The sequence below is a fragment of the Scomber japonicus genome, chromosome 14 (genome assembly GCF_027409825.1).
Source record: "Scomber japonicus isolate fScoJap1 chromosome 14, fScoJap1.pri, whole genome shotgun sequence".
NCBI classification, from domain to species: domain Eukaryota; kingdom Metazoa; phylum Chordata; class Actinopteri; order Scombriformes; family Scombridae; genus Scomber; species Scomber japonicus.
Window position 1 is genome coordinate 10,916,451 of NC_070591.1, and position 27,734 is coordinate 10,944,184.

The window sequence follows — 27,734 nt, forward strand, 5'->3', positions numbered from 1 at the left end:
CAGTACAACACTTAATTTTGCAGTACCTGGCATCAGTTGAAACTAGTGAAGAGAAACCATACAGCAGGCACTGTCAGTGATATCTTGGTCACAGTTTTATCAGGTACATTTTGGCACCTTGTTTCTGAGTTTTAAAGATATCTGAGAGTCCTGAGACATCATTTATCTGGTTTTGATCCAAGCCAGGTGGAGTTCGTAATTATTACACTGACTAGCCTGCTGGGGGCGCTATAAAGAAAGATTACATTTTCAACAGTGCACAGAATGATTTGTAATGGTTGTGCATTTTAGATGAGGCGCCTCTATTAAGGATCAGTATCTGTGGGTATAATCAGCCTACTCATTTTGTAGTTATATTCAGCAATATATTTTATTATTTTAATAGTTGCATACCTGAATCATCCCACGCAGTGTCAACAAGTCATTATTTAATCCCAGAATTTTCTTCTTTTTAGGTCGAAAAGCATGTAGAATAGTTTAATAAAGCTAAGATGGAGAATAACAATAATAATGCTGGGAAAAAGGCAGGCAGTATGGTGAGGTGTGTATTAATCCACAGCCAAAATAGTCCTACAGAGCACAGCTGTTTTAGGAAGTTACTTCACCTGTTTTGAAAATGTGACTATATATTTGTGACTTATTTGTAAAGATTTTAACGGACCAGTCAGCTCAGGGCAGCATGCCAAAGAACTCTTTGTGTTGAAAGATGGACTGACACATTTTTGGTTTTTTTTTTTTTTTTTTTTACATTAGAAATAAAAGCGCTGCCTTCCATATTTTATGTAAGTAGAAATATCAGCAAAAATGACCTAAAATATCAAAAGGAAAAAGTATTCATTATGCAGAATGGCTTTCAGAGTGTTTCATTACTACATAGCTTTTATTGGATGCATCAACATGTAAACTTCATGTTAACATTGTAGCTAGTTGAAGTTGAACCAGTGTTAACTATTTCAGGTGTTTAGTAGTTAGTCTTCTCTACGCGGATGGATCATATCTTATAAGGTGATCATATCCTAGTTTGCAAAGTAAACAATATCTTTAGCTGTTAGATGCATGTGCAGGACTAACAACTAGATTTTTTTGTTTCTGATGTTGTGGAGTAGAAGTATTAAGCAGCAGAACATTTGAAGTTTCCAGAAAAGTATCAGTACCTCAAAATGTACTGAAGTGTAGTACTTAAGTAAACCTACTTCATTATTTATCACCACTTACACAGAATGACAGACAGAGACACAAGGCTGCGTCCCAGCTGCTCACATTACACCATGCTTTTAGCCTTCACACTGCATAATAATCTTCATACTTTATTGTTTGGGTTTATCTACAAGAAATTACTTTACCTTTTGTTCTAACAGGACATGGATGAACAGAGACACATACATGTGACTTTGGAAAGCTACGAAGAGAAAGAGAAATGTTTTCCCAAAGATTTACTAACTCTTTATTTTTTATTCTGGGGCTGCCTCACCCTAGTCCACAGTTAATCTCCTCTATTTATGGTGTGCACTGCATTATGGGACAATAGTGTCCATCAACAGCATACTTAAAAATCTATTTGAATAGTGTGTTTGAGGCATGTTTGTCATGTTTCCAGTGGTAGTGCACCTCATACTGAAGGTCTGATTAGAATGAGTTGATTGTTATATGTAACTGAGTTAGAGTTAGACACAGAATGAGACAGAGAACAGCATTGTAACAGATTCCTGTAGGTATCATTGCTACTTCAGTTGGCTCTGTCTTTGCACTGCATGAGCCACTGGTGTAACGCCATAAAAAGAGACAAGGGGGAGATAGAGGAAAAGAGAACAGAGCCAAGAGAGAAAGAGAGAGAGAGAGCTAGAGACACCACCCCTGTAGGTGGGTCTTGCAAGAGAGGAGGCGTCCTCTATCAGCTTGAACTCAGACGGCACCTTCTACAGTGTAGTGAACAGAGAGAGAGAGAGAGGGAGAGAGAGAGAAAGAGCGTGAGAGGGAGAGAAGGAAGGAAACCTTACTGCAGACAAAAGAGCTGTTGGACGAAGTTTGTTTATCACCCCTTACAGTTTCCACTCGGACGAGACGGAGTATTCAACCATCTCTCCCGCGGAAACTCTTGGATTTATTATTATTTTGTGTACTTTTGGACGTCTCGTTTTGGGGCACATTGGACCCGAGGACCCTATTTGGACTCACTTTTATAAGTATACTTTTATACTATAGCCAATCATCCTGTTATTTTTCGTTACCCGCAGTGATGTCTTGCCACTGACATGCACCGCGAGTCCAGGTGAGTTGTGCCAGATAGGTTATGTAGATATGTGTGTGTGTGTGTGTGCCTCAGTGTCTGTGTGTGTGTGCGCCTCAGTGTTTGTGTGTGTGTGTGTGTCTGTGTGTTGTGTTTTCAAAAACTTTACAAAAATCAATTTTCCGACTGTGCTCAGCTTGTCAGCTGTCACGCTGCAAACACCCTCCGTGATATCTCTTTTGCGCATAATAACAGTGTTTTTAATATAGAAAATTAATAGTAGCTGTGCCTTTACATTGTGCTTTCTCTCATTAAATGACTAAAAAGCGAGCCCAGCCGACATTACAGCACTTTATACCCATTTGTATAATATTCAAGTCAGAGTATAAAGCGACTTTTTCCTACTTCATGGATGTTTCTGGTGTTATGCAGAGTGTATGTCAGTGCGTTTTGCAGTGAGCCAGAGTGTGTTGAGCACCGGCTTCGGTTCCTTTTTATTAAACTCATAACACATTAGTTTCGTGTTAAGGACATTTAATGATGATAAACACAGCATGGAAGTGAAATGATAATCTCAACAAATTCTCCCGCGGGTCGCTATATCTGCAGAGATGCAGAGGGTAAAACGCATTTCATGTGCCAAATAATGCATGCAGTTTTTATGCGCTGCACGTCTTTTATGTATTGGCAAGACTTTTGTGAGGTGATGTTTTCCTCCTTATAGTTAAACTTTGTTCATATATGAGGCAGTTTGCCACGTTATGATCGAGGTCACCGAGTGCAAACGCCTTTCAAGTTACCATTACATTTCAGGTTATGAATTCACGTGTGATTTTAATTTTAACATTACCGAACTGTAATGGATAAGCAATTGTCTCACTTTACTGCCAGTTTAGGACATTGTGTAGGTATATGTGCAGCCGGTGGGAGGCGCACATTGCATTGGTTAGAAGAAAGTTTGGAATCCAAGACGCACACTCTGTTTATGACAGCTGCTGGATTATTTTAATACATTTGTCTTAATAGTAAAGTGAAACCTTATCGTGTTATCTGGAATGTCACCTTTTCTAGTGAATCTCGACTGGTTTGTGGTCGCCCACGGAGACACAGAAACTACAGCCTACCACTTCATTTCAATACTGAGACGGTTCAGACTTGCATGTGAACGGATGCCGTTCACATTTAAGCACCGTGACACCTGATAAAAATCCTTGTTTACTAGATTTCGGGTATTGGTGTTGTGGATTTCCTTTAATTCCCTCAGTTTGTTTTTCCGTTTTGGCTTGGTGACCGCGGGTACGCTTTGGTGCCGTTTCGCTATACGACGCCTGACACGCTTAACGTCTCTCCTCTTAGCGCTCTGAGCTGTACCGAAACCCGCAGGGAAAGTTTACATTTTCATACGGCTGGAGGACGGTCGCCGGGTCCAGTTAAAGTGCGGTTGTTGTCGCTGTTCCAGTGTGCGTAAAAATGCGTAAAAACCAAAAGGATCAAAGGTGCGTAAAAATGTATTTGTCGGCACATGGAGACTTGGTACTAAAACCAGTTGCTTATAATTTTAGGTCATTTTGGCACAGAAGTAGGTCATTGCCGCTGGGAATCGGTGCGCCGGGGAAACTGAAGTTAGTCTGGACAAACAGGAAGCGCTGCAGCACAATATCAGTTCTTTTATTAGAATTTAACATTGTAAATCTGTCTATGCAGATTGAAACGGAAAATGATACTTCTGTAAAATGTATTGTTCCTGAGGTAAATACGTGTTTTAAATAATAATCTGCATTTTGTTTTTACCTTGATTCCGTAAATCAACTTTAAATAAATTGATTAATCCAAAATATTGTCTTAGTTGATTTTGGCTACAGGAACAATTTTATTTCCAGACTGACTGGTCTGCTGAGATGGACATCTCTTGCTGTTTGAGTGTGTGACGCAGTTACTCCAGCCGCTTCCTTCATGCCTGATTATTTTCCCCCACAAATCAAACAAAGATGTGCTGCAATCAGCATTTTCTGACAAACAATAGGGACGCGCCGAGCGGCCAGTTTGGACAGGAAACCTAGGCTACAGCCTGAGCAGGAACACAGTCACTGCACATAAGTTAAACACCCACATCTCACACAACTCCAACAGCTTCAGCTGCAGCGGGAAGTTCGTCAGAATATGGTAACGTGTCATTCAAGACAAACCTAGCAGATTATTAAGGCGGATCCGTTTTATATAAAACAGTCCATTGCACGTCAGCACGCCAGTCATTGCGAAATGTTCCTGTGAAGTTAATCTGTAAAGCTGTTAAGGAAAACCTCCAATCTGAGGTCCTGTCCTGCGCCGCAACATATCCAGCTGCAGCTCCAGATGCAACAGACTTGAGGCTGTATTGAGCATAATGATGAAAGCCCAGGTTGACGGTGACGCTCTGTTCATCCAACAGACCACCAAACCGGTCCGATGTCTCGACCGCAGTAAGGGCAACAGAGGGGAGCGGAGGAGATCCGCCACCCGCCGCTGCTGCTGGAGCTTCAGAGCAAACCTCCCGTTCAAATCCAGCCACCGATCGCGGCGAGCAGAGCTTTGGCAACCCCGGGTCCACCGGAGGAGGAGAACCGCCGTCGCCGTCCTGGTGCAGAAAAGGCTTCTCCCCTACCGACAGCCTAGGAGTGTTTCAGAAGAGGTCTATATTCCATCTCCCTCGTCGCCGCTTATCCAGCGGATATAACTCTTTCGAGGGCGACTCGCTGCCGAGCTCCCCGCTGTCCCCGAGGCCAGCGACGGCTGACAGAGCCACGCAGACTCCGAGTCCCACCGGCCAGGTGATGATTCACGCCCTGCAGCGTATGTCTGAGGCGCAGAGCGGAGGACCGCGGACGCACCAGCAGCACGGTGAGAGGCACTTTGCATACTTGACAGATAATTACCCGCCAGTATTAAAACATACACGCAGGTAAAATAGTTTATCGTTACCAAGTCCCGTGACAAGTAATAGTGATAAAGAAAACAGCAACTTGAAGCAGATCTAAAAAATAAATCGGAGAGAAAACTGGTATTAAAACACTTCTCATCCAATTTTTTGCTTTTATGAAGGCATGCCTCGTTTGCCTTGTTGCTGCTGTTATAAGTGATAAAAGGAGGCATCAATGATCAACTAAGTCAACCAACCTCTGATATATAGACCTTTATGCTTAAAAACACATAATACTTTTAATCACGCCCTGAATTGGCTCGAAAAAGTCATCCAGACTATCAGTTTTAAGAGTGAAGTTAAGACTGAATATCTGAATACACATCAAGATACTATATTAACTATTCCATATCTGGTATGAGTGCAAGTTACTGACTCAATCAGTCAATACAAGCTGATCTGGCTGTATTCACTGTGAAATTTAGCTGCTGCAGTGTGTGGGTGTAAAATATGAAACTAGATATGAGCCAGCTCCCTGAGCTTCCTTTTTCAAAGATTTGGAGGCTTGGGCGGTGTTGGTGTTGAATGTTAACAATGATAGTAAAAAGATGAACAAAAACATACTCAGGATGTTTTTGTACTCCCCTTTTTCTCCCACTAGGTCTTACTCATGAGAGTTGTTTCCACTATAGATTTTTTTTTTTTGCTACTTTCTCAAATGAGCAAGTCATCATGTGTTTTTTTCTGTATCCTACTCGAATGACTAACACAGCGCGCACCTCGATCCCCCTGGCCCATCAGGCTGAAACATGCAGATGCAAAAACACACCAACATGACTCCTCAGTGCCAAACCCATTTCTTGTGATTCCCATGCTCTCATCCTATTGTAGTATAACGCCAATTCTTACTTGAGTAACTTTTACAGCTTTTGAGCTTGTGTAACCTTCCCAAACCCATTCAGGATATGTTTAAACTAAGCACATTAGTTTTACCTCATATGAAAGCCATACTACATTATCAAAGGCATTTGTTTCACATAAACACAAGTGGAACTTACGATTATACATTCACGTTAGTTTTAATCTTACATCCAAGTCCTAATTTCTACTGTCTTGTTGGACACAAACACACATCCATAACAGCACTTTGTAATGCTGTTTAAAAGCTACCATATATCTTGTTTGGTGACTTTGCCTTCTGTAAAAGCAATTTATAGTAACAAACTTTGTGAATAAGTATGACTCATGCGTCTCAGCAGGCCTTTTTAGACCTGCTGGTTTTGGATGGCTGCCTTAGATTCACAGTTCTCATGGAATCCTATTGAATCGGATTTACAGGAAGGAAGGGGGGTCTTGCATCTGGGTAAACTAAAAGGACCATGCCCAACTGTGTGTGTGTGTCTCATCACAGGAAAGTCATGAGGAAGCAACCTCTTGCGAATATGTTAATTAGTTGACATAAAATACCATGTGAAAGTCATCAATCACTATATAAAAAACATAGTGTGTCCTCACCAAATAAGCCATATAAAACTGAATCAGTCCGACTGTATTTGTAACAAAACTAGAAAAAAATTTAGTTATACCCACCGCTGGAAACTTGCAGTTGGAAAATATTTAAAATAGTGAAACATCTTTAGCCTTCGGAGCTTCTAAAACAGTGTGTAATCTATGCAAACAAGTTAATGGTTATCATTTGCATGTGACATGTTGCATAAGATTTACAGTTGAAAGATAAAACACTTTAAGCAGAATGCAATTTATTATTGCACTTTGAAAACATTGTTGGAGTTTGAACATAAATAAATAAATAAATAAAAAATCAATGCAGTGTAGTCTTTTTTATTCCCTGCATTCACCTCATCAAAACCTGCTGCCTACATTACCCAATATCGTGACTGATCATTTTGAGATTTGGGTGCGTTATGCTAGCAGCATTTGATAGCCTCAAGCTATTAGCCTTAAGCAGAGATGAGAAGCGAGCTGCAGAGGTCCGTTAAACTCACTTCTTTCTCACTCCACATCCACAGATTTTTATTTGTCTTCAGCCCTACCCGAGGCTGCCTTGCCTCGAGTGATTTATCAGATTTCGCGCTGCTCCATCTGGAGCCACAAACGGCTTTACACAACTTTTTTCCACACGTGTCATGTATAAAATCAACTCACTCCCCCTTTTAAGGAGGTGAAGTGTCAGTCGAAGCACTGAAAGGATTTGAAATATCAGTTGAAGAGCGAGCACCGAAAGGAGTTGTTGTCATTTGAGGGAAAAGAGATGAAAGCAGTTGATATGTCAGTTGAGGGTTAATCACTGTGTTGAGCTGACATTTCAGCTGAAGTAAAAGTGCTGAAAATGGTTGAACACAGAGCTGAAGTGTAATTACTGAAAGCAGATGAAGTGTCAGTTCAAATGTAGTCATAAAAGACTTTTGACTATGGGTACTGTGGATAAAATTTATTGCAAGTTCCGTCAGTTTGGTCATAACATGAGAAAAGTCTTTGTTGGACATTCATCTGTCTGTACTCAGGATTTATGTCGGCTTGTTATTTAGATAAAAACACAGCACAACACACATGAGTCTGTCACCTCCAGCAACAACAACCTAAAATGGTGCTCCAGTGGACTTGTTTATATCAGCACAACTCCTGCTTTTAGACACGATGCCGCCGGCTAAAGTTGCCAATCTTGTTGCTTGGTGACCAAAACAACTGTCCCATGAGGCTGAGATAAATCAAAAAAACAAAACAACAAAAAGAGAGCATCCCCTTGCAGTGTTAGTTAGTGCTGTGGATGTCAAATATGTCCATTATCTCATCCGGCGACGACCTTTCTAATTTCTCAAACTCTCTGTCACTTGTGGTTGATGTGCTTTTCAGCCAGATAAAGATAGAGAGAAGCACGTCATTCTTGATGCAAGAATCACATGAATATACTCGTATCTAAATTCATTTAACCACATTCACATCTATCTGTGTTTGTATTTCTCCAGGATAAGAGCACCTTTTTAAGAAAAAGGACTCTCCAGAGGCTTTGGAAACCTCAGCATATTGTCTCAACCTCTGTATACATGGCTCTGCTTTTTATAATGGCAGTGATTGGCCAGACTGATTCTGTCTCCTCTGTCCTTTTCCACCACAGCCAGACAGACAAGATACCAGTCAAAACAGACAGGCAAGCGTGTGTGTGCGTGCACGCGTACACATACAAGTGTGTGTGCGTGTCAGTCATTAAGTATGCCAATCAAAATAAGCCTCAGTGTGTGTGTGTCGCAGTCAAAATAGGCCTGCAGGTCTTTTGTAAGACGCAGACAGAAACCCTTCGCCTCTCATTCATTCTGCTACGTTCATCAGATAGGACAGATAGGAGATAAACCACACATACACTTGTACCATTTGCAAAATATCATACATTGTCCTTAGCAAATAACAAGTCTCAGGTATCAAAAATGCCCGTTTTGTGTCAGAGAGCGAGATAGAGCATCGGAGCGTCAGGAGGATCAGTTTATCAACTTGTTGTTACCGTTCTCTGACAGCGTGATTACAGCTGCTATCACAACACTTCCTCCTCCTGAAGGAGCAAGATCACATCTACAGTCGTAAACACACTGGAACAGCTGACTCCGATGCAGTTTTTCTTGGGTTGATTTATATTCACATTTATTTATAACACAACCTTAGGGCTGGTTGTACAAAGATAGATTGTGCCTGAGGCTTTGATCTAATAGATAGACTCTAAACTGAAATCTAATCTGAGGCTGTAGTATATACCAATGAACAATTCAGTATGTATTCTGGGTAAATGAAGAATGATTTCAAACCAAAGATCATCATGTTTTGTCTTCGATTACAAGGAGAAAATTCAACGATGACTGCAGCAAAACTAAATATTCATTTTTATAGCATTTATCTTCTAGATGTTAATATAACTTTCATTTACTTTATCCTTACCATAACCATAAATTGTGAACCAAGACGCTGTATATCCTCTGTATCATGGTCGCTGATGCAGATGCTGTGAGTTCAATGAATTAAGATAAGATGAGATAATATTTGATTAGTCCTACAGCGGGGGAATTCAGAGTGTTACAGCAGTAAACAGGATAGCGTGCGAAGAAGAAGCATCAACAAAAAAGCAAGTTATAATAAATAAGTAAACACTAAAAAAGCAAAATATAACAAGTAGACAGACTGAACAGTTGAATTCATATTATTTCACATAGGAAATATTGATATTGTGAATTGTCAGTTTTAGTGTGTGTGGTCTACTTGTGTGATTGTAAAGTCTGAAAAATCCTAACAGTCAAACAATTGATTTTAATTTTGGCAGACCACCCTCAAAACTGTGATGGTTGTTAAATAACTCATTTCATTAGGAGCCTCTTCACTGTGTTGGTCTCTCAAATTATTGGAGGATGATGAGATTGGAGGATAAAGTCTCGGTTTCATGACAGTGTGCATGAGTCATAAGTGAAGATCCGCAAGAGGTCAGAGCCTTTCACAGTCATATTCTAATTCAGACTGAGAATATAACATTAACCACAAACACACAGATACATTTGCTTTGCCCGGTCAGCTGGTTTAGCGGTTGCTCTTTACATTTCATATTGTTACTCTTTCCATGAAAACCCATTTCTTAAAATTTCTGGTATCTGCTCTTGTATCTAAACTATGAATAAAATAGAAGGATGTTTGTCACAGTAGCTTTGTGTGCTTGCTTTGTTGTTGTTTTCATCTGGATGAATAAGCACTCTGATTTACTTCTCTGTGGTTTTTATCACAGCCTGGTGAGCGTGCATCTTTTATAACATCAAATACACTCAACTGGGTCAAACCTAAAAAAGTCTCCTCAATATTGTGAACCACCCACTCCTGAATCGCTCTCCGCTTGTCTGTCTTAATTCCCTCCAAATGTTCCTGCTGATGATCCAGACATGCAATCCTGCAGCAGCTTCACTAACACCATTATGCTACATGTGCTCATGTGTTGGCAGGAAAGCTGGACATCAAATCTGCAAATCACATGTGAGTGTCTCATAAAAATCACATGTGATGGTTTAATTGGTTTTAGAAGTGCTATTTGCTTTTCTATCACATACCTTCACTGTTTTTCATAAGATTTAAAACAAAGGGGAGCGCAGGTGGTCGAGTGGTTAGAGCGCATGCCATGTACGCTGCATGTCACACACCCCTCTCTCTCTCCCATCTTTCCTGTCTGTCTACTCAATAAAGGCATCTATGCCGAAAAAATCTTTAAAGAAAAAAAAAAAAGATTTAAAACAAAGGATGAATCAGTCATGACCCTGAGAGTGGAGCTAGTGTTGGTGTGGTGGTCACAGCCTGAACTACAGGTTGCGTGATGCCAAGCGGGCTTTATATGCCACAAACATTTCCACTCTATCTGTCACAAAAGAAAGTGCTCAGAACTTTCAATAACAAGTGATCGGCACAAAATAGATTGAAAAGATTTGCATAAATGTTCTTTTTGTGTTACTGGTGTGCTTGTAGCATTCAGGGCAGCCTAGAAAAAAACTATTTCGACATGATAGTATTTTTTTTTTGCCACCATCTTCTGTGAATTCATCCACAGAATTAACACCCTTTCTGTTTAATATTAATGTTGCCAGTTGGTTCAACATGTATGTTCAATAAGAACGCCTGGGAAGTGGGAAGCATAAGGGTGTACGTGATGTTTTTGTATACTGTTATTGGAAGATGTATCTTGTATCATTTGATGTTTGCAGTGTCTTGCAATCCAATGACACATTAAAAAAACCTGTATTGTGTCGTTGGAGACGCTCTAATTCTGTACTGCAGAACTGTGCTGAATAAAAGCAATAGCTAAAGCTGCAGCACCCAGTTGAATGTGTGTAACATACAATACTTATTATTAAATGCTTTGTATGATCGTATTAGCAAAGTCTGTATGTTTGTTCCTCTCTGTTCCAGGAAGCTTTCCCAGCCCCTCTAGCACGAGGCAACAAAACGCAGCAGGGGACATGCAGGCGGAGGCAATCGGACGAGAACTCCGACTCATTGGAGACAACTACAATCAAGTGCTCATGTTAAGGGTCAGTGATCATAGACACTGTTTGTGTATGTGTGTGTGTTAGAGTGTGGGAGAGTGTGGGAGATGGGATCTGGGTATAGAAAAAAGCCACCACATTTGTGAAGCTCCCGAGCAAAGTGCTGAAGCCTCAACAGCTGCAGTGGAGTTGCTGATTGGCTGACAGAGGAAGACTGTGGTTAGCTTACGGATGTAAATGCCTTATCAATTTGATCAAATCCAACATCATTCTGTCGGAGTCTCTTTTGTTATGGTGGGGTTAAGTTATCTCATTTAAAGTCCCATCTAGATAGAATTGTGTGAATGAGAGACATTTGTTTGTTCAGAGATTATTGTCCCTATCCAGCATGATTCACTAATAACAGTTTGTCAAAACTGGTTTGTTATTGTTTATTAAATTACTGCTGTACAGAAATGAAAACACCCCGAAATCAAGTCACAACAGCGGCTGTATAACTGTGTGAATGTAAAGCAGGATGCTGCTGAAAATGACTTACATGCTCAGCAGGGCAAGTAAATAAAGGGAGGTTAGGACAAAAAAATGCCCCTGAAAAGGCGCCATGGGTGATCTGCGGGAGCCTGTGACCAGCTGGTTGTTTCCACTGCGCTCGGGGTGAGAAAAACGAAATTACTTTTGATCAGAAAATAACCAAGCAGACAGCCTGAAGCTGCAGAATATCCAGATGCCACAGTAACCACTGCAGTTAAAAACACCCAAACACATGTAAACAGCCATATGATTAAAAAAAAAACAACAAAACAAAACTCAACAGTAGAGGAGCAGAAGATTAACTTGTTGAGCACAGAGAGGGGTAAAACAGCTCTGTTCTCTTCTGTAAAGCCCTCAGCCACTTCTCAGCAGTGGGAAAGAAAGAAAAACAAAGCTTAGTGGTACAAATTGGGTGTTTTTAAATGTGGTAAGACCCGGAGAAGCTCATTGACTGCTCATTAGAAAAGTGGAGCTTATTTGCAAGCCTCAGTAACAGCAGTTTAGCTGATTATTTTGTGGCTGATGTAGACTGAGGTGTTTTAGACTGCTGACTTGTTGTATTTGTACATTTCTCGGCACTTGTAACAGAAAGTGATTTATTTTGGAAGATATTTTAGTTTTATTTTTCCATCGCTAAGCTAGAAATGTTGAATTTGGTTCATCGTGTCTGCACTAAGAACCAAGACAGCACAAAAACTGACAGATTTATAAGAATACATGCCAGGACTATTAATAGATGCAGAGGTAATCCAGCTCTACAATATGAAGTAGTCAGTAGTACTGTCACTATTGGCTTACTGCACAAATAATCACATTATTGCGGTGGATATAACTCCATCACTTACACTGAGCGTGTTGTAAAGTTGCTTAACTACAGTAAGAGTTTATTTCCTCTTGGCTTCAGTTTCCTTGGCAACATTTCTTCATGTTGCATCATCATGGTTTTATTTACTCCTCTATCAACGAGCTGAGTCCAGCTTTAGGAAACAAGACAGGAAAGGGGGGTGGAAATCAGTGCTGGGTTAAATTCACTTTAATCACACCAGAGAAGTGGATTTAAAAAAAAAAAAGAAGTTGTGAAAAGGCACGACAGGACCGTTTCATCTCAGTGAAGAGCTTCAAGTGTTCCCTTGGTGCTAAAAGCTTAACAGCGATGAAGCTACAACTCTGCAGCCAAGCAGTCAGGCTTCACCCTCTGTGTTTAATCTTCTGGTTGCTAATGAGCATCAAACAGGAAGGCTGGTAACTCTTTCTGTCCTCTAGCTGCTGCACCCCCCCAATGCCCCCCCCCCCCCAAACGCACATGCAACCTTTACAAAAAAAAATAAAGGCACGAAACCCCTGTAAGGGTGTTATTTGAGTGCACTTATGTTCACGTGCCTCTAAAACCCATCATTAACAGAGCTAAATTACCCATTCATCTTTCAGGTTTGTCTTATCCTGCAGCTACTGATGCTCAATCATTGCATTTATTTGCCTTCTCTGTGATCAAATATATGTCTGTGTGCTCCTTGAACATTTCAGGCTAGGCACAGAAGTCTTTGAAATCAAGCGTTTGCTCTCTCTCGTGACATCCGGGAGAGTTTTATTCACTCCTTGTATGACCTGTTCATGGTAAGCAAAGCAAAGTTTGCTTTGGCCCTCGGCTGAGATTCAGGAGTAGAGGAACACTGGAGGTGGAAATATGTGAGAACGTGATGATTCAAGGCTGTGACTCAACACTTATTCACACTGACGGGGAGACACAAAGAAAAAGACAAGAGTAGTAGTGTGTTTCTGTTTGTATGATAAGGCCTCTGTGAACCTCTGTGAAGAATCATCCAGAAAGAGTGTGTTTGCGTGTGTGTGTTTGTTCATACCGTAGAACAATGAGAACGCAGCGAAAAGAGGAACATGGAGGCTTGTTCCCTGTTCTCTGGTCAGGTGTTGTTGCTTTGGACAAGTGTACATGCATTGTTACAAATGATTTCATAACCGCAGTAACATTAGATGCTTTTCAGGGTTCTTTTTTTTTAATTGGCATGAGCAGAAAGGAGCTTTTTTGTGGTTGAAACAAACCAACGCTAGAACACTTAGTTCAGCTGAGTTTGTTCCGCTAAGAAAGAACAACTAGATGAAAAAATATATGATATGAGCATGGCAGCACAAATATACAGCTGAAGAAAGAGGAGCAAAACATTTGGAGACTACCTAGAGATTCAGACCCTAGCATCATTTGAGCACAGAGAGGTATACCATGTACTAAAAGTCCCACACCCTAGTTTGAATAATGTGAATCTCACATATTTTCCTGCTAATGAAGCTCCTCACTGGCAGGTGACAAGAAGCAGCTGGTATAACGATGGTTGTCTACTTCCTCTGCTGGCTAACTGTGGTCCAACAAGGACCAAGTTGGCTGCTCTGGATTGAGGCGAGGAATTATTAAAAATGTCATAAAGAAGTAATAAGAATAGCAGCTCTGAACAGATCATTGTAGTTCGTTTGCTTTTTATTTCTGCTGATGGTGAGTTTCCAACAACTGAAATCTTTTGTCCTCAAATCTTTTGTCCTCAAATCTTTTAGTCCTTAAGATTAAGACATTTGATCCGATCTGATGAAAGCAGGCATTGAACCAAACCCGTGCAAGGCATCAGGTCAAGGCACAACCTGGCATATTGACAGGTAGGGGTTTATTTTGTTGCCTGCTATACCGACTTGCAAATGATAACCAAGCATTCAACCAAGGCTATCATCCCAAGACCTGGACTCCGGTGCGAGCCCTAGCACCCTCGTTCCAGGCGACCTCTAAGTAATCTTTGGAGTCTTTGTGAACCATCATGTCTCATCCATCACTTGAGAACAGCCTGAATAAGTGACCCAACCAGCACCCTGGATCAAACACAGACGCACTGCAGGAATAACATCTCCTCGCTCAAATTGGAGAATTGAATCCCTTTCCCAACAATGTCAAAAACACTTCACATTTCAAACACGGTTAGCAGGAAAGGCGAATCACTGTGAATCATCATGAATCATGCGTTGCTGAACGCTATTGAAAGTGTTTCAGGCATGACAAGTCCTGAGGAAAAACATCTCTGGGGTGGGCTCGTAGACTCAGAGGATCGCAGAGGAGAATTATAGGAAAATCCTCAACAATGTGTGAACATCCTTTTAAATCATCCAAGAAGTGGATGATATTCCTATTAATAAGTAAAGAAAATGTACTTTGTGATATTGTTATATAGGGGTTCTAACCATTTAACATTAAAGATGCGACTTTATGGGTGAATTTATGACATCAGGGTTCAAAGTCAATTATAGGGGATATTTCAGCACACTCTGACAAGTCCTCCCTCCCCGCAATCAGCGAGCCTTCATTACAATACTGTTTTATACTGAGCTGCCACTTGATTTCGTGTCATAGTTGACAGAGGATCTTTAATCGGCTTTAATCATTGCACGAAGGCGCCAGCCTGAAGGCAGAGCTTCATCACTTCAGGTTGTGTCGGCTTTTCAAGTGACTCATATCACCTGCACAAACACACCTTGTTTAATTGACAGAAAAAAATGGAAAAGCTCTTGATAAAAACACTTACCATACAAACAGTGTTGAGGCAATTCATTATTATTTTTAGATAACATGTTCAAGGGTGTTTATTCACTAATATAATGATAAGTGATTTGTTTTTTTTAGTAATCCTCCTTGCTCTCACTCCTTTGTCCTCATTTAATCCAGCCTCTCTTTCTCAGTTAAACATTTATACAATGTGTGTGTGTTTGTTTTCAAACATCTGTAAGCGTGCTCAGTATGGCGTCCGTATGTGTGTGGTGTGACAGCCTGGTGTCCGTGACAGTGTAGATTCATTATTGCACAGCCCTGTGGTTAAAGAGCTCTCAGGGAGCAAAGCACAAGGTCTAATTATCCTGCCAAAAGACGCACACACATTACACACACACACACACACACACACACACACACACACACACACACACTTACACTCACACGCACTCAAACAAACTCCAACACACTCTGTCATCTTTCAGTAGGAGGTAAAACCCTTTGTCCTGAAGACAGAAATAACTCAGAGGAACATTGTGAACCAGTCGGGTGTCACTGGCTGGCTGCTCGTGTGTGTGTGTGTGTGTGTGTGTGTGTGTGTGTGCGTGTGTAACTGTTGTTTAACCATGAGTAAAGAGGATTGCTCCGTCCATCAGTGCAGAACTTAACAATACAAGTCCATTGTAGAGTCTGTCTGTTTGCAGCCTGCTAGCTGAAGGATTGTTGTGTTGCATTCATGTCCCTGGTTGTTAAAGGAGTTTAGATTTCTACTGTCACTCTCTGGAGCAAAAGAAAATATGATGCCTTCTTTGGAGACACTAGGACAATTTGTGAAAGAATATATTAGAAATGAAGCACAGTTCATCCCTTAGACGATCAAAAACATTAATTGGTATGATAATCATTTTATCGTTTTAGTCTTTTTTGTGTTTGTATGTGTTTCTTGACAGTTAACTGAATATCTTTGGATTTTGGACTGTTGATATGTGAAGACATTGCCTTGGGTTGTGGGAGTGTAACATTTTATAGACAAAGCATTTAATCAGCTGATCAAGAGTATAATAAATTCATTGACTATGACAGTAATTGTTAGCAGCAGCCGTAGACTCTTCATCTTAGCATCACTACATTTATTACCCTTGTCAGCTTTTCTGAACAGCCTGAGGACTCCATACAGCACCAACACCAACACTAAGTACCTTTTATGCTCTACATCACTGACAAAATTTGATTGATAGGTGGTCCCGTATTCTGACTTGCAGCCATATTTGCATTTTGAGCTCCATTTTACAGCTTTTTCAGTGGGGAACTCAAAGATAAGAAGATAAGTTGTGAGTCCTGAGTCATAATCTTATAAAACCCTTAAACGTTACACAATCTAGACCTAGTGAAGATGAGAAATATTGTATAGTTGGCATGTCAGCTAAACTTTAGTGCTTGGTTCTGGTTAAATGAGGAAAACCTTTAGTAAAAGTTAAAATAACTGCCCCAACAAAGAGGTTCTTCTCTTGAACTACACACTTACTTTTCTTGTTTTGATTCATTGTAAAACGACACCCTGCCGTGCTCATGTTTTTCCTGCAGGTGAGCTGGGATTTCTTTCGTTTTCCATACACAGAGCACCTTGTTTGCATTTTACTATGTTGTTAAATTACATAATGTGACATCTGAAGGTGCAGGGATTGGGTGCATATTCGACAGAGAGGAGTAAGAGCCAAAGATAGGATAGAGAGGATAGAGATACTCACAAGAAAACAAATGTAGAGCAGATCAAAGCTTGATTAAATATTTTTACAGTGACAAGTTAGCAATGAATGATTGTAGAAGAGGACAAAAGCGATGAGTAAGAATAGGAGTGGTTGGATTCAGAACTACAACACCACAAATGCAACCTGTATGTGTGCATATTTTTGTGTGTGAACTTTTGATGCATGCACTGACCTCAATAAACCTCCTGAAAAACATTTTAAAAGTCGAATCATTTGGTCGAGTTTGCATAGTGGCACTACAAAGCTGAGACATAGTGAGAGTAAGAAGGAGAGAGAAATAACATAACAGAGCCAGACTCAGCTTGCATTGTGTGTGTGTGTGTGTGTGCTTGTGTGCTTGTGTGCTTGTTTGGCGTGTGCGCCTGTAAGTGTAGCCTTGTTGAGAGAGCTATTTTTAAGAGGCAGCATAGTAAGTTGTGGTGACCAAACAAAATCACATGAGCTTTTTGGAACTGGCTGACTCAATGTTTCCACTGTGAATAGAAAGAGAGGAGAAGAGTAAGAAAACAAGAAGAGAAAATTGAAATCTTCACTGTCAGAGATCTGTCTTCACCAAACTGTTGGGGCTAAATCTGTGGTTTTCAAACCCAAACAGATGTGGATGATATGTAAAATATAGGAGATGGCGTAAAGGAGAGCCATGTAATAGAAAACCGCCCTTTGTATCTTATTATCTGTCACTTTGTTGCATTGATTTTGCAGTTTTTCTAACTAACAAGTTCAACACTGAGGAGTCAGGACACTGTGAAAAACCTAGGTTTTTTTTGTGTTTGCGTCTAATCGTTTTTGACTCAAGCTTTCCTTAAATTCCAGTTATTTTCTAGTAATTGCAATACACAATCAACTTGCAGATGTTAAGTTAGAACAAAGAACTCCTGTCCGATGTCCTCTTCACTTGCAATTAGATTGAATTGGAACGTTTCAAAACACGGACCAGAAACCATCTTAAATAGGTTGGTTGACCCACGTCGACCACTCAGGTTGCACTACAGACTGACATCACTCATTGAATCAATAATTTTGCATAATCACATCATGGTGCAATATGCTGGCAATAGAAATGGACAGAAATATAGAAAATGCACATTAAACATAGCATAAAATACACATGGTCATAATAAAGAAAAGCGACCGTACCAAGATAAATAGTTACAATATTTTTAATATGTAATTAACATCTGGCTGGAGCTTTAGAGGAAACAAGAATTACAGAGAAAAAAATGACATATATGCGAAGAAATTAAGACGCAATACTGCAAACAAACAAGAAGATACTTGAAGACCTCTCATCAAGGTCATCGATATGACTCGATTCATTAGTTCTCCTGCCTGTTGTAACAACAGTTGTTACAAGTCGTTGGAGTCACAGTGCAAACAGCAGTCACTGGAGTTGTCACATGAGGCGTAATGTGAAAGGTTGTTAAGTCTCCTGGGAAAGGATGAAAAGACAGTGTTGTACCAAGACAGCATGATGTTCATTGTGATGGATTGATATGCCTGCTGAAAAGCAATTTTCTACTTAAATCAAATGAAACCATAGAATGCCTAAAAGGTAGGGAAAAATTGAACGTAAAGGTGAAGTCAGAAAATGATTTAAAGAAACCCAGCAGATGATATATATCATCATGCTTGATTGATCGACTGAGCGATTGTGCAGTTGGCGTCACTGGGGCACTAACTTACCAGCTTGACAGGTGGATTTTCTGGTTGAATGATTTTTTAAAGAAGTTCATTGGCTAACTGCCCATTTGGTTTATGCACACTTTTGTTTTTTGTAAGTTTATAACTGTTCGTCTATTGCATCACTTTAGCACCAATGTGTGCCTGTGCGCATGCATGTGCCTGTGCATGTACTGTACATCATGGTGCCTGGATGCCTGCATGTTCACCAGATGAACTACTTGTTAGAAGTCTGCAAGAGTTGCAGGGACGGCGGGAAAATGATTTGTGGCAGTAGGCTTTCTATTCTCATATAATGGAAGGGGTTATTTGAGGTAAGGGTTCAAATGAAGAAACCATTAGAGGATCACAAATGTATGTGTGTGTGTATGTATTTCCTTTTCTGTAATCCTGAGGTAAAGGGTTGAAAATCAAGAGTGTTTGGTGAAACCAGTTTTGGCTTAATGTCAGACTCTCAGCTTGCAGTTAGTCAGCTGAGGGGAACATCTGCTTCTGATTTAGGTTCAAACATCTCATCTTGACTGTGAAATACGACCAATCACCCAAATAACAGAGCAGCCCTATTGTCTACATGCTACTTTTAATCTTAGATATTATTTCTATTCCCTGAACACTTTACTGTAATATATCCCAGCTCAAATAATATCTAACGAAACAGCTTGCTAGTCTTTGGGTTTCTAAATAGAGCAACTAAACAAGCTGCTGAGAAGAGGAGAGAAATAACATCACAATCAAGCCTGTGAGGAAAGAGTCAATTAGCTTAGCTTAGCATAAAGCTGAGAAGCTGGGAGAAACAGCTATAATAGTTCTCTCCAAAGTAAAAAATAAATAAAAAAGTATATCATTTATGACATCTTCAGTCCTTGTCAGATTGCTATGAAGTTCCATGAAATCACTGCACCCAGCAAGAGATTCTTAGAACATGTAACACCCCCATAAAACCACAACTGTTGCTTTTATATGACAGGATCAAACAAGCAAGATTAAGCATGTTAATTTGTGAATTTTGGGGGTGCTGGTAGCTGCTTTTTTTTTTTTTTTTTTTCAAACTTTGACTAGAGCCAAGCTAGCTGTTTCCCCATGCTTTTTCAGTCGTCATTCTAAGCTAAGCTAATTGTCTCCTGCTCTAGCTTTATACTTAAAATATAGACATGAGATTAGTGTCAGTCTTCTCATCAAATAATTGGCAAGAAAGCAAATATGCACATTTCCCAAAATGTCAATATCATCGAATCATTAAATGCACTTGTAGTAGGTAGTAGTTTAAAGTAGGACAATAATGTGATTGTACACAATTTGATCTTTACAGTTGGTGGTTTGAGACAGATTGTACACGGATTCTGGTCAGAAGTAAATGCGTCAATTGTGTTAAACCACATACATCAGGTGTCAACTCCTCCCAGGTACACCACATCCTCCTGTTGTGTTGTAATTTACTGTTTCTTCTTCACTTTCACGGGCTATGTGTTTAAAACAATAAAAATAATAATAACAAAAATGCACCTTTAACCTCATACAGAACTGCTTAGTGTCCAGATTGTGGTTGTACTGGTCATGATGGTTCTAAGATGCATGCTTTATAATATATACTAGTTTTAAAATGACAAAAACAGCTGCCTAACCCCTATACCATTTGCATAGTCAGGTATCTAGACAACAATAGATCAACAAATCAAACATAGAATAATGAAAGAAGCTATCATTAAGTTTCCTTGATGACTAGAGACTCATGAATCTGCCAACAAGGTCTCTTCCCTAATTCTACAAGCTGCAGACCATGCTGACAGTCAAATCATGGCAGTGGTTCATGAGGTGAGAAGAGAGCACAGAGACGCTGCCAACTTTAAAACCACAAAGCTTGTCTCTGTCTTCCAAAGTAGCTTAGAAGAGAGACAAGTCTCTAATGTGTAATATCATAAACTCGGCCGCAAGCAAATGAGTATTAATAAAAATAATGTCAGTGTTTCCAAAACAATGAAGTATAATTAAATCTATAAATGCTTCATATGGTGTAACCAGAGAGAGTAAATCACTGAAGAAAAATGACAACTCTCTACTACTCAAAATCCACTTTAACTAAAGCAAAGCTCTAGCTACGATGACAAAAGGACACACTTTGGCGCTCATGCGGTGCCGAATGAAAGAGGAAGCTGAATTAATGGGTTCAGAGAGTGTTCACCTGTACCTCTACACCCACATGAGTGTTGATTTATGATAATCATTGAAATTCGTGTGGTGGAGATGAAACTAAATCCCTAAAAAATCAAAGTTGGAGAGTAGCTCTTTAGTTTGCTGCCAAACACAACAGTCCCTTGATGACACTCAGGGAAATCATGGCTCAGTCTTGGCAGCGCTGAAATTACTTTTAGTGATTCAACTCTGTTGTCTCAACAAATGTGGATTTTAAGAAAACTAAATCAGGTGATGATACCTCGAAAATTAACACACACACACAAAAATAACACATCATGATGTCAGAATACTGTCTTCTTCCAGCCCGCTGTTGTCTGACAATGATAAAAAAATATTCTCATGATGTTTGTTATATAGCTCACTTCCTAGCTAACCAACATGTCTGGGAAAAGACCTGCTAGCTAGTTAAAGTTATATTGTAGAGAATCAGGAGCCCATGACCTCAATTTAGTTACGTCAACTTAGTTGAGTATTGAGTTGGAGTAGGAAACAGCAGCGCTTCTATGTTGAAAGTGAACTAGTTGGTTTTCGCTCCAGCACATCAGGATATTTGAATAAACTTGCTGAACTTGCTATAAAACTTTACTTCCTTTCCCAAGTCTCGCTGCCAGGAGACTTTTGAGTCTCAAGTCACGGTGCCTTAATTCACAGTTAATGGCTTCCTGTCATTTCTTCAGTGTTTGAAACCATATTTGGTTGAAAACTCAATCAGTCGTCTAGATGCATTCTGGTCTTTAGTCACTTTCTGCCTCTTCTACAATGTATTTCTTTCTTTTGAGGTGCTATGAATGAGTCTCTACTATATCAGGCTTCAGGCCAAACTAGTTGATAGTAAAACGGGGTCTGGACTTGTTCAACTTTGTATTTTGCCAAGGAAAAAGAGCTGGCCTTGCCAACTCAGTGGTTGTCTCTGACCTGTTTGTTTGACTTGGTCAGAGGCAGAATTAGAAGCAGACTGTGATTCATCACAGGGTTAACTAGTCTTCTCCTCACCTGTTTCCTCCTCTAGCATTAGGGGTTTCTCTTTTCACATTAAACCACACGGCTGTGATATTCCCCTCTTGCACTCGTTCATAAAGATCCTGTTTTTCAGAGTACAGTCGTGCCCCGAGGCAAAAGACTTTTTCTGTGCCAGTCGATGTCTGGATGGTATTGTACACTCTATCCGGCCAGGCAGTATTTGAAGGGCTTCATGCCAAAACAGGACATCTATCTGCCAGCACGAAAAAATGTTTCCTACTCTCGTAAAAGCCTTAGTTGTTCTTGTAAATGTTTGTTTATTTGAGCAATAACAGCTGAGGATGGATATTCAACTAGACCTCTGCCTCACATTCATGTAACACTCAAAAACTGCCTAGTATAACCAATTCCTCCACATGGCGACTGCCGAGAACTGTTTTGTTACTATTTGTTTAATTTAAAAATATATCTAGATAAATCAGATTCCTTCCTAACATTGGATACAGCAGAGAAAACATGGCCTCAAATTTTTTTGTTTGTTTGCTTAAGTAACAGAAGTATTTGTTAGTGTAGTAAAACTTCTCTTATCGGCGAGAAGCTGCTGCTGCTGCTTGAGCAGTGGACCTTGGCCAAGGCACAGGAGCTGTCGACTCCATGGACAGAGAGCAGAAAAGAAAAGAAAATACTTCTTTCAGTCAACAGGGCGCTGAGTGTGGAGATATGTGGAGATATGTGGAGATATGGAGAGGTGTTCAAAATACCCCGGGACAGTTCCAGCGTGCTCTGTCAAAGTCCTAACCAAATACTGCAGCAGAAGTGAAGTGAATTAAATTGTTGGCTGGATTGCAGCAGCGACCTGTCTGTCACTGATTGGCTGACTCAATGAGTGATGAAGTTACACCACTGGTAGATGTGCTGCGTGTTGGAGTCTCTCCATTGGCTGTTGCTGTTTCAAAATCAGTAGGTGCAAACAGTTTTCTGTTACACCCTTGGGGAGAGGGGGCATTTATAGTAGTTCCAATGAATGCAGCTCATTCCAAATTTATCGCACACTAACAGCACCCTGCAGACGAGCCAGCAGATGCCCTTCCTCAGTCTGCTGTAGGAGGAGTTTGTGGGGTTGTTGCGACTGATTTGGTGTGCCTCAGTGCCGGTGGGGTGTGTCATGTCGCTTCTCGGGATGATGTCAGCAGTTCATCTGATGGTGTGCTTGGAGCTGCTGCAAATGAGAAACCTCTAATGTTGGTGTGCGTGGCTTCGGCTGCATCTGAGCCAGGAAAAACAACACACTCTTGCACAGTAGGAGAGAAAAAACAGCTCTCCGTGCGCCGAGAGGCATGAGGGATAGTGCACAGTTAACACACCCCGAACAACAATCACTCTGACAAACCACTCAATACAGAGACGTGAAGATAGAAACAGATGAATGAGCAGTGGGGGCTAACATATTATTAGAATTAAGAGGAAAAAAAATGCTTCTGGTTATAGCTGTAAACTCAAATTTCATGAACTGTCTTCATTGAGAGGCTGATAATCCTTCAGCGTTTACAAATAAGTGACAAAAAGGATGCTAGTTCTAAAAGACAGTTTTCACACTAACCCACGCTATCGGAGAGCAGCATACATACTGTATATAGACACACATACAGTGTGTGCATTCAGACACAGGATGTGAAAAGCTGTACTTAAGTGCTTCAAGTGAATGTAAATATACTGTATGTGTGCATTGTCCTTCTGTCACATCAAAGTGTTAACATGAACATTTGATGCATGTTAACACAATCAGAACATCAATGCAAATTATTTATGCGGATGTAATTAACTTCATAGACTGTACATCCTGTTCTCATATGTACTTTTTAGCACATTAACTACAAAAATACACTCACTCTTTACACTAACTGAAAATCTAGTGTAGCTTTGTTTTCTCATCGTGTTGTTTTATTGGTAACTATGGGAAGGGAACAGATTGTTAAAGTTATTGTACTGTTTAAACTGCGTTTTTATGCAGATGACCGTCAAATCTCAGCTGCTTGAATTCCCCACAAGCGCCTGAATACATCAGCAGCAAAGAGATTTTAAAGTAAAGAGGAAGAATTTTCTCTTAAATAAAACAATATTACTCTTAAATGAAAACAGGTGGTCTTTCTAAAACCAAAAATACAAGAGCTGGTGTGTAAGGAATGATTTAAGCATATTTGGCTAACTAGCTTACAAAAGACAGATGTGAATGCCGATGTGTCTCTGCTAACCACTTGTGTTCGGATCACCGAAACACATTTTACAACCAAGTGCAGAACTAAAAGCTTGACGGACATAACAATGGTAAATAAGTGGGGGGTGGGACTTATTAAATGGTCAGTTGAAACCAGATCATGGTTAAATTTTAGTTGATTTGTTACCCATAACAAAATTCTCTTTGTCCTTTGTATTCCAGGGGATGGCAGGTGGACCTAGGCGAGGTGTGATCGCTCCGTACCAGTTACCACACATCCGCCAGGAGCCCACCGTCCTGCTGTGCGTGGGCATCCTGCTGCTTGTGATTGGACGGATAATCTTGCAAGGCAATATGAACGGCCACCAGGGCCACAATGACGTTTAGCCTCTGGAGAACCCAGCAGACGTAGCATCTGTAATTTTTTATCTGTGTTGTTGGATCTATCACTTTTTTTTTTCTTTTTTTGAGGACTTCCCACTTCATTCCCTTTTCCAGATCATTTAAAACCTTAAAAAAAAAAAACTCTAAAATGACTGGAATTTTATTTTTGCACCTTTGTTTTTCCTTCATGTTCTCTGAGCCTTTGCAGTCCGACCAAAGAGCCAGGATTTTGCACTTCTTCACAGCGCATGGGGCAGCCGTGTCACCAAAATATGCCGCCCCCCCACCTGGAAGATTACGCCTGTGGAGGTTAAATTGTGCCTTGTGTAGTTTCTTTGTACATTTTTTCTGTTTACTTTTCTGGCTTCTTTTTAGGTGTTTTTGTTGTACATAAGTAATGAGGTCCCCCAGGAAGATAAACTCTTCAACTCTGCAGATGTTGGGTTGTTCTTGCACTCCTGTCGCATTAAGATCCAACATGCAACAGACTCATGACCCGTGTGGAAACCAACTGGGCCAAAGTAATCTTTTTTTTTTTTTTATCACACTTTCTTTCTAAACAAATGTACCATTTAATGGCTTCTTACCATGACTTACACGTTATTATGTCTACATAGTAAATTAGGAAGAGTTGATGAAATTGACTGTGTCCTTATGATTTGAGTTTCAAACTACACAGCTATTGACTAAAGAGATCATCAGATGCCATGAACTAAAGGTCCATTTGGACAGGATTAATATTACAGGGAAATGTTAGGTAGGTAGGTAATGAAATATTTTTTTCTGTAGTCCTCAGAAACTTCAGTCAACACATACAGTATTTAAATCACCCAGCCTCTCTTAAATAGTCTGTCCAAATGAAGTTAAATACTGCAATCCATTAATACTCCATTAACATTCAAATGTCCGTTTATTTGTTGTCTTATTTTAATGTCTTGGGACATCTAGATTATTACCCATTTGAAGGTACTTGCAGTTTTTTTGATAAACGACAACACATTTTTTCTACACACACGTTATAGAAAGTTTTAGGCCTCAAATATTGCAACATTCAATCCTCTCCATCTATTTCAGAACTACTTTACCATTTATTAAATAGTCATTTGTACACAATAGCTAATTCTATCTCTTACTGTGTGAACTCTACCAACCTCTTTACTCACCGTGTGGCAAGGGCGTAGGTTTGGTTTTAACTTTGGTTGGGACAGTTTTTTCAGACGGCCATAATAATTATGTATGTGTACTTGCTATTTAATAGGAACAGATGTGCACACATACACTGTTTAGTGAATATGTCATTTGCCGACTTGCCTAAAACCGGAATTGTGTCATGATTTTTTTTCTCTGATTTCTTTTTTTACAGCTTATTCTATCAATAGACTTTTTAACTATAAATCTGAGATTAAAAAGTAGACTGTCACAATAAATGTATACACAAAGCTGTAGGTAATGTGCTGCTCTGTAACTTGCTGCTGTAATGTTTTCAAACCTCACCTGAGATCCTGTCCTTTCATTTGGGCGACACAAGTCAAGCACAGTGATGCTCACACCTACCTAATTAAATGACGGCTGAACGTCAAAAACAAATCAGTTGGACAAGCTATGGATCATTTAGTCTATAAATAATGTTCATGTCTTAATGACACATATGCAGTAATAACTCTGCTCTAGAGACAGATGGCATTAAATAGTAAATATTTCCCCCACTAACTTTAAAGATTAATGTTTGGATTGACTACAAAACATTCTTATTAAATAAGCTCAATTGTTACAAACACTTTGGTTCTTCTTTAAAAAGGACCAGATGTCTTATATGGCTTTTAGGAGGATGTCTGAGTAATGATGACAAATTAGCTAATAACACATAACGCCTGAAATTATAAATAAAATAGAATATTAAATGAGCCTTGTTTTGTCCAGTGAAGTTGTTTTTCAACTCTGCGACGTTCAGAGCGTTTAAACTATAAATACTAACCGCTTCAGAATCTTCACCTCACTGACTTCACTACTACTGCTGCTGCTAGTCAACAATGCCTACAGCTTTGGTCAAGTGTCCACCTCTTTCTCTCTTTATTGTAATAACACACTCTTTTCAGAAAACACACATACCTGGCAACTCTGCAGAGATTTTACCGTTAACATTACATGGAGTTAAAGCGACTCAGTTGTTTGAGGTCAGTAAAATGATTGGTACAGACTATCCAGCAACATCTTAATATTAGTAAGGACATTTCCCTACCGTCCATACCCAAATCTACGCCCATGCCGTGTGGTTCAGTTTCATAGACCAACTGATAAAGGTAACATGATATAACATAGTACCAGCCTTCCTCTGTACTGAAAAGCCTGTGTGTTTATGTAACACTACATCCAGTCTGGAGGATGAACATGGCTATGCATTAAAATCTCCAGAAAAATTACAACAAGAAAATCAATCTGTATACATTAATAACAAGAAGACGATTTAAAAAAAAAAAAAGGCATTAAAAGATTTAATTTCAATCTGCATTAAAACAAAAGATTTTGCATGTAAATAATCAAAAGAGCTACAGCAAAGACTACTCCACTTGTTAATAATAGTATTTGAGTACTTGTTACAAAGCTGCCTGATTACGAGTGTGAAACTCAAAAGAGGTGACGAACATCAATAATGAAATAATGTGAATCACTTAAACGGGTAAATGATTTCCCACCTGCTTGTTTACTCATTATCAAATTTCACATCCACGGTTTTAATTTTTTAATTTTCTAAAATAACTGATCAGATGATGCTCTCTACCACCGTACTTTTATTTCTGGATTTATTAGCAGTCACACTCAGTGCAGTTGGCAGGTCTTCATTTGTTGACAAGGTCATGTTATCTATTTATTAGCGCTGTGATTCAGACCCAGCCAAGTCTCTTCACATCTGCCAGGTCATTAAGCACTCTCAGAAAGAGATTTCTGGACAGAAACCAAATGCTGAATAACGCAGAGTCAAAGCGTGTTCTGTGTCTGATGGTTGTCTACCAGTAACAGAAACAGAAACAGTGGTGATACAGGCCTCAGACTAAGTACATGTATTCTTATCTTTGAACTCTTTCGGCACATTAAAACATATCAGTTATGTTGTCGTGAGAAACCACCAAAAGTAGGCTAAGTTTGGCTTATGATAGCTATGATGCATGTTACCATTTACAGCTGATAAAAACCAAACTAGTGCACTGAAAAGAGCAGTTAAGAACAGATAAACAGCTGAGTAGCTTTTCAACAAAGAAAAAAAACCCCTAGTCTTTTGTGCATATAAATATTTGGATTTCTTCTCATTTGGAGGATGTAATT

At 39.7% G+C, this 27,734-nt stretch overlaps 2 protein-coding genes across 4 annotated transcripts in view; both read left to right on the forward strand.

Moving 5' to 3' along the window:
- Positions 1–27,734, forward strand: part of mrps5 (mitochondrial ribosomal protein S5) — a 264,703-nt gene that overhangs the window by 161,225 nt on the left and 75,744 nt on the right. The window lies entirely within an intron of this gene.
- Positions 1,960–26,692, forward strand: LOC128373038 (uncharacterized). Of its 3 annotated transcripts, none has more exons than XM_053333261.1 (4): positions 1,960–2,269; positions 4,656–5,104; positions 11,067–11,188; positions 24,252–26,692. In XM_053333261.1, the coding sequence occupies exons 1-4, from the start codon at positions 2,253–2,255 to the stop codon at positions 24,414–24,416; spliced, it is 753 nt and encodes a 250-aa protein (XP_053189236.1). In that variant the 5' UTR covers positions 1,960–2,252; the 3' UTR covers positions 24,417–26,692. The 3 variants fall into 3 exon arrangements, with proteins under 3 accessions (XP_053189236.1, XP_053189235.1, XP_053189237.1); XM_053333260.1 differs by lacking the exon at positions 1,960–2,269 and adding an exon at positions 3,256–3,723; XM_053333262.1 differs by lacking the exons at positions 1,960–2,269; positions 24,252–26,692 and adding exons at positions 3,256–3,723; positions 23,826–23,902.